This window comes from Bubalus bubalis, chromosome 18 (genome assembly GCF_019923935.1).
Source record: "Bubalus bubalis isolate 160015118507 breed Murrah chromosome 18, NDDB_SH_1, whole genome shotgun sequence".
NCBI classification, from domain to species: domain Eukaryota; kingdom Metazoa; phylum Chordata; class Mammalia; order Artiodactyla; family Bovidae; genus Bubalus; species Bubalus bubalis.
The window spans coordinates 57,104,606-57,110,924 of NC_059174.1; the positions used below are offsets into that span (position 1 = coordinate 57,104,606).

A 6,319-nucleotide genomic window follows, 5' to 3' on the forward strand; every position below is an offset into this window, starting at 1 on the left:
ATAGGCAGGGCTGGGGTGGGGGGTCGATGAGAAGTCACACTGTTTCACGTTCTCCCTCCAACCCCTCCCCCCTCCCCCTGCCGCAGGCTGCAGGGGAGAGCATGAAGCCCCAGAGCTGGCGAGGTTTCTCCAGATGTGACTCTGAAGTGTTGTTGTTTACTCACTATGCTGTGTCCTACTCTGCGACCCCAGGGACTGTAGCCTGCCGGGCTCCTCAACCCATGGAATTACCCAGGCAAGAATACTGGAGTGGGTTGCCATTTGTTCTCCAGGGGATCTTCCCAACCCAGGTACTGAACCTGCATCCTCTGCATTGCAGCCTGACTCTTTACCACCGAGATACCAGGGAAGCCCGGATGTGACATGATCACCTTCCGAATGAGTTTCATATTCACCATGGGATCGCCCCGGGAGCAGCGAAACCAGAAAAAGGGAAACGAAGTCCAGCCCCTGTCATCCGGCTTGACCCACCTGCCGCTGAAAAACACAGAACGTTCTGGAAAAGAATATTGAAAAATTTATCAAAACCATTCCACTTCAGGCAGGAAAAAAGTTTCCAGACCCCAAAACACTGGAGGATGGAGCCCAGGAAGGAAAACTTGAGCATTAAAGCTCCTTGGCCCAGAAGGGTTGTCAGAACATGGCACAGGCCTACGGGTCTACGTGGACCTGAGTGTCTGTAGGACCAGCCCCCGGGATGCTGCTGCTGCTGCTGTAAATTCAGTCGTGTCTGACTCTGTGCGACCCCATAGACAGCAGCCCACCAGGCTCCCCCGGCCCTGGGATTCTCCAGGCAAGAACACTGGAGTGGGTTGCCATTTCCTTCTCCAATGCATGAAAGTGAAAAGTGAAAATGAAGTCGCTCAGTCGTGTCCGACCCTCAGCGACCCCACGGACTGGAGCCCACCAGGGTCCTCCGTCCATGGGATTTTCCAGGCAAGAGTATTGGAGTGGGGTGCCATTGCCTTCTCCGGGGCACAAGCCCATGCAAAACGGGGTGGCTGAACTGAGTGCCTTGCCCCGCTCAGTGTGGACCCCCGAAGCCCGGACTTCACAAGAATGGCATTAGGACCCCTCACACTGCATGCTCTTGTTTTTAAAGCCACGTGAAGGCTCAAGCCATGTGTGGAAATAACCTGTGATCTCAATGCTCTTTAGGATTGATATTATATAAGGTTTCCTAAATTTGACAGTGCCGCTAAACATTTTACACCCTTCCAGTAACCAGTTCTGGAAACAAACAAACAAACAAAAAACAAACCTTTCTTTAATATTTATTTAGAAATACTCTGTTTACATTTGTTAGTTTCTTAAAGTGTAAAAATTCTAAAATTTTTTCAGAGGGAGGAAGGATAAATTGGGAGATTGGGATTGACAAATGCACACTACTGAATCTAAAATAGATAACCAACAAGGACCAACTGTATAACCCAGGGAAGTATACTAAGAATGTCGTAAAAAAGTATAATGGGAAAGAATCTGAGGAGAATATACGTATATCACTGAATCACTTTGCTGTACTGTGAAACTAACACAGCATTATAAATCAATTATATTTTGATTTTTAAAAAGTCACATCCAGTCTAAAGAATTCAAATTAACAAGAAAAAGACTGCCCAATTTTTATTTTAAATGGGCAAAGATCCAAACAGGAATTCCACTAAAGAAGATATTCAGATGGCTCAACATCATTGTACATGAGGGAAATAAACTAAAAAGGCAAGGAGATACTGCCACAGTGGAGTGTAGTGCTGAAAACTGACCATGTAGGTCATACAAGTGCTGCTGAGGGTGTAGAAAGCTCAGAACCCTCATTTATGACCATGGAATATAAACTCATCTAACTACTTAAAAGAACTCTCTGAGGCTACCTTCTCAAACTAAATATATGCCAAATTTATGATGAAGCAGTTCCACACCCACCAGGAGAAAAGTGCTAGCCCTCCTATTTTCATCACACCATTCACATCAACGTTACTTTGAATGAGCCAAAATTTGCAAACGAAGGCAATGTCATCGTATTTTAGGTCCATACATAACTGGAGGAATAGTCATACGTAAAATACTATTTTCAAGACAAAACCAAGCAAAACCAACAATAAGTTATTGATACATGTAACAACATGAGTAATCTCATGCTAAGCGAGGTAAGTCAGAAAGTCTCCTTTCAATGGTATTGAATCTTCCTACTGTCACGCAGTCATCTCCACAAATAAAGGCTCGTAGATGCAAACGACACAGGGTTGGAGGCGAGAGTTTCCAGGGAGAAGCACACTGTGATGTCCCCACGTCTGTCCTCTGGGCTCTGCATCCTCAGGTGAATCTCGTCATGACAGGGAGCCAGGCTCAGCCACACCCCTCAGCCCAGCTCCCTAGTGGCCACCACACCTGCAGAGCCAACAGAGTCTCAGGTCAGAGAGGCAGACCCATTTCATTCATTCTGGGCTCTGCCTCAAGGCATGTGCGATCTTAGTTCCCCAACCCGGGATCGAACGCCTGCCCCATGCAGTGGAAACCCAGAGATTCAACCACTGGACGGACAGGGAAGTCCCTGGAGAGTCACCCAGTTTAGCTGCAGGCAGGACAGGACCGCCCAGCCCCACCGGCAACTCCAGAGCCATTCCCCGGACTTCCCTGCCGGGGAACAGGTGTGCTCACCTGGTGTAGTAGGTCCAGGTGAGGCCATAGGTGAGGAGGAAGCCAGCCCCCATGAGGGCCCCTCTGATCAGGGTGAGGACCAGGGGCCAGGAGCCCTGCTGCTCCTCAGTCTCACAGCTGCAGGGAGGGGGGCCTTCTGGGGAAGGGAGAGGGGGTGAAGCTTAGTCCCCAGGCCCAGCCCTCCCAAAGGCACACACCTGCCAAGGCTGCCCGCGCCCAGGACCTGTCCTGCAACTCACTCTGCACAAAGAGGCTGAAGGAAACTTGCTGGGAGCCCAGAGGGTTCTGCGCTATGCAGGTGACTTCTCTATCTCCAGCTTCCACTTGTGGTATCTCCAAGACCTCGGTGCTGGAGATGGGGGTAGCCTCCAGGGTGGGAGACCCTTGGAACCAGCTCAGTTGTGCAGAGGGGTTGCTGTCAGCAATACACAGCAGCTGCAGCGCCTGGCCCTCTGAGATGAGAATAGATGAGGCGTTCTGCAGAATCTTGCGGGCTTTGGGGGAGAGTGCAGTGGGAGAGCTGGGGGAGGCTGAGGTCTCATCCTCCCTCCTTCCCAGCATCTCCTGGCCTTGCTCTCTCCTCCCCTGGCTGGCCAGCTGGGTTCCCTGCGGTCCCAGGGCTGGACCTTCACACCCTAAGCAGGCTGAGCCAACGTGTCTGGGCCTCGTATCTTCAGGGGAGGCTTGGTGTCTCAATGGGACAGGCCTGGGCTGTTTGGTGGAAAGAAAACCCAGAGCCTCAAGGCTTGAGTAGTTGATTCAGTGAAGGCAGCAGGAGATGGGACTAAGGAGGCTTTTGTGGAAGAAAGCCACATAATAGAACCATGGTGAAGGAAATGGGCTTTGAACAGGGTGTGTGAGTGTGTATATGTGTGGGGTGTATGTGTGTGTGCCTGTGTGTATGTGTGCATGAGTGCACGTGTATATGTCCGTGAGTGTATGTGTGCATGATGGGTGCCTGTGCTGTGGGTATATCTCTGTGTATATGTGTACATGTGTGATGTGTATGTGCCTGTGTGTATGGGCGTTTCTGTGCGTGTCTCAGTGTATGTTCATGTGTATGTATTATGTGTGTGTGAATCTCTGTGTGTATTGCATGTGTGTGTGGTCTAGTGCTTGGGAGGTGGGGCAGGGTGGTGATTTTCTCCTTGCTCTTCCCATATCTGATCACATTCAAGCCCACTCCCCTGCCCCATCTTGGAGGCAGTCCCAGGAGCAGGACCCAGCCCTGGAGAGGAGAGGTCCGGTCCTACCTGTGACATTTCTGAAGGCGAGGCTGATGCGGAGGTTCCTCGGAGCATCTGGGGCAGAAAGACATGGGCTTGCTGCAGAGGGAGGAGTGGGATGGAAACTGACCAGCACCCCAGGAGGGAAACCAGGAATGGGGGAGCTGTCCTTCACGGCCACTCCCCACCTCAGCTCCCAGGGCGCAGGCCCATAGACCAGTAGGCTGGCCTTCTCTCTACACACGCACACACACGCACACACCCACACACACACCACCACCCTCAGGAACCCCGCCGCCCCTCCACACTCACAGGAGACGTTGAGCTGGACGGTTCTTTCCAGGGCCACCTGGGATCCCTGGAGTGTCACCAGACAGGTGAGGTTGGTGCCGTGGTCCTGGGGCCTCGGGGTGAGGGTGAGCTCCGAGGAGTGGAGGGTGTCTGGGTTCATGGCATCAAGGGCGTCCCCCACCCAGGAGAACAGGAGAGGCTGTGGCTCATCACAGGCTAGTGGCAGTCTGCAGGTCAGCTTTGTGGGGCGGCCGGACTCCAGAGGCTCCAGAAACTGGATGTCGGGTTTCTCTGGAGAAAGGGAGATGAGGAGACAGAGGGAGATGCCTGGAGGCAGGGGTGTGGGGACCCAGAGGGTCAGGGTCACAACTCCTTCCCAGTTCTGGGTCTCTCCTGAACCCTCAAACCCCAAGACCTGGAGCAGGGAGGGCTGCTATACCCTGTTCCTGTTCTAATAGAGGAGTCTCCATGGGCCAGGGTCCTCTCCTGGGCCCCCTGTCATACCTGTCACCTGCAAATTCAGCTTCTTCTCTATGTAACTGTATCTCACAGTAGGTCCTCTCTCCACTCGCAAGTAGTAGACTCCTGAGTCGCTCAGCCTGGCCTCTCTGATGCTCAGGGAGCAGTTGTTGTTCCTGGGGTCCCCGAGGAGGCTGAATCGGCCCTGGGTTTCTGGCTTCACTCGTTTCCTTCGGTCGTTTGTGGCCACAACATCATTGGTATAGGGGTCTTTTTCCCGGAACCAGTAGATGAAGAGTTCGCCAGAGGAATACCAGGGATATCCCGAATCCCAGGGGTAGGAGAAGGAGCAGGGCACGTGGACGTCCATGCACGCCTTCACCGCCACTGATTCCTGCACTCGGAGCTCGTACCCTGGAGACTCCTGCAGGGACCCTAGGGGACACAGAGGCTCAGCGGCAGCTCCAGCCCCTCCCCACGCGTGCTCCCCCACCCCAGCCGTGAGCCCTGTCCCCCACCCTCCCCCACTCACCCCCCCACAGCAGGGGCAGTAGCAGCAGGGGCACCATGTCCGCATCCGCCAGCACAGAGCTGGTTCAGGTCCCTCTGCTGGGGAGGGAAGCGCCCCGAATGTGGGGAGGGAACGAGGAAGCCCCAACAGGAAGCCAGAGGGTGACAGAGACAGAGCCTTGGCCAAGCACAGAAGGGGAACTTGGACGCCCCAGGCCATGCAGGAGGGGCGGCCCTGAGAAGGCAGAAGGTCCCACCCACACCGCACACCGCAGGGGGAGATCCTAAGGCCCCCAGAGGCCGAGAGGCTTCACTGCACGTGGCTCTGACATGACCACCCGTCCAGTGATGCTCGGGTCCACGGTGGGATCGCCCAGCGGCCGGCAGAACCAGAAAAGAGAAACCGTGTCCAGCCCTGGTCATCGGGTGGGACCGACCCTGCAACAGAGAAACACTGAACTTTCCGGAAAAGAACATTGAAAGATTTCTCAAAACCATTCAGACTTGGGCAGGAAGACTCACATACGCTGGAGGGTGGAATCCAGGAAGGAAAGCTGAGCGTGAAAAGCTCCTTTGCCCAGAAGGGTTTTCAGAACAGGGCACACGGGCTGTGCGTCTTCATGGATCTGAGGGTCTGTGGGCCCAGCCGACCCGGACACAAGGCCACGCAAAGTGGGGTGGTAAAGGAAGAACTTTGCCCCATTCAGCAGGGACCCCAAAGTCCAGACCTCACACAGAAACACAGTTCACGACCCCTCACTCTGGATGGCCTTCTTTTCAAAGCCACATGAAGGCTTAAGTCATGTGTGGAAAAAACCTGTGAACTTGCTGCCCTTTCGGGAAAAAATTCTTTAAGATGCAGAAATTTGACTATGATCATAAACGTTTTAGACACTTTCAGGAAGAAGCTATGGGACTGATGGAAAGTTTCTTTTACAGTTAGATAGAAATATTAATATATGTTTTACTTTTTTAAACTACAGAAACAAAAAGAAATGTCCGTCAATCAATCATCTTCTTTCTACTCTGTTTTAGATATAATTAATCTTATTTCCTCATATAATGGGCTTCCCTGCTAGCTCAGATGGTAAAGAATCTGCCCTCAGTGTGAAGACCAGGGTTCGATCCCTGGGTCAGGAAGATCTCCTGGAGAAGGGACTGGCAACCCACTCCAA

At 52.8% G+C, this 6,319-nt stretch overlaps 1 protein-coding gene across 2 annotated transcripts; it reads right to left on the reverse strand.

Moving 5' to 3' along the window:
- Nucleotides 1–1,264: 1,264 nt before the first annotated feature.
- On the reverse strand, nucleotides 1,265–6,032 carry LOC123465108 (sialic acid-binding Ig-like lectin 14). 2 transcript variants are annotated; one of them, XM_045163277.1, is made up of 7 exons: nucleotides 5,167–6,032; nucleotides 4,680–5,069; nucleotides 4,197–4,466; nucleotides 3,912–3,959; nucleotides 2,898–3,110; nucleotides 2,659–2,794; nucleotides 1,265–2,388 (listed from the first exon to the last, which is right to left on the reverse strand). In XM_045163277.1, the coding sequence occupies exons 1-7, from the start codon at nucleotides 5,201–5,203 to the stop codon at nucleotides 2,373–2,375; spliced, it is 1,110 nt and encodes a 369-aa protein (XP_045019212.1). In that variant the 5' UTR covers nucleotides 5,204–6,032; the 3' UTR covers nucleotides 1,265–2,372. The 2 variants fall into 2 exon arrangements, with proteins under 2 accessions (XP_045019212.1, XP_045019211.1); XM_045163276.1 differs by having other exon boundaries at nucleotides 2,898–3,152; nucleotides 5,167–6,016.
- Nucleotides 6,033–6,319: the final 287 nt, after the last annotated feature.

Excerpts from the sequence above, each read along its gene's own strand:
- LOC123465108 (XM_045163276.1), bottom strand. The coding sequence starts at position 5,203 with ATGGTGCCCCTGCTGCTACTGCCCCTGCTGTGGGGGG. Across the intron at positions 4,467-4,679 it reads GCTGAATTTGCAGGTGACAG|AGAAACCCGACATCCAGTTT; the intron begins GTATGACAGGGG and ends CCCTTTCTCCAG. Across the intron at positions 2,795-2,897 it reads CTTCAGCCTCTTTGTGCAGA|AAGGCCCCCCTCCCTGCAGC; the intron begins GTGAGTTGCAGG and ends TCCCTTCCCCAG.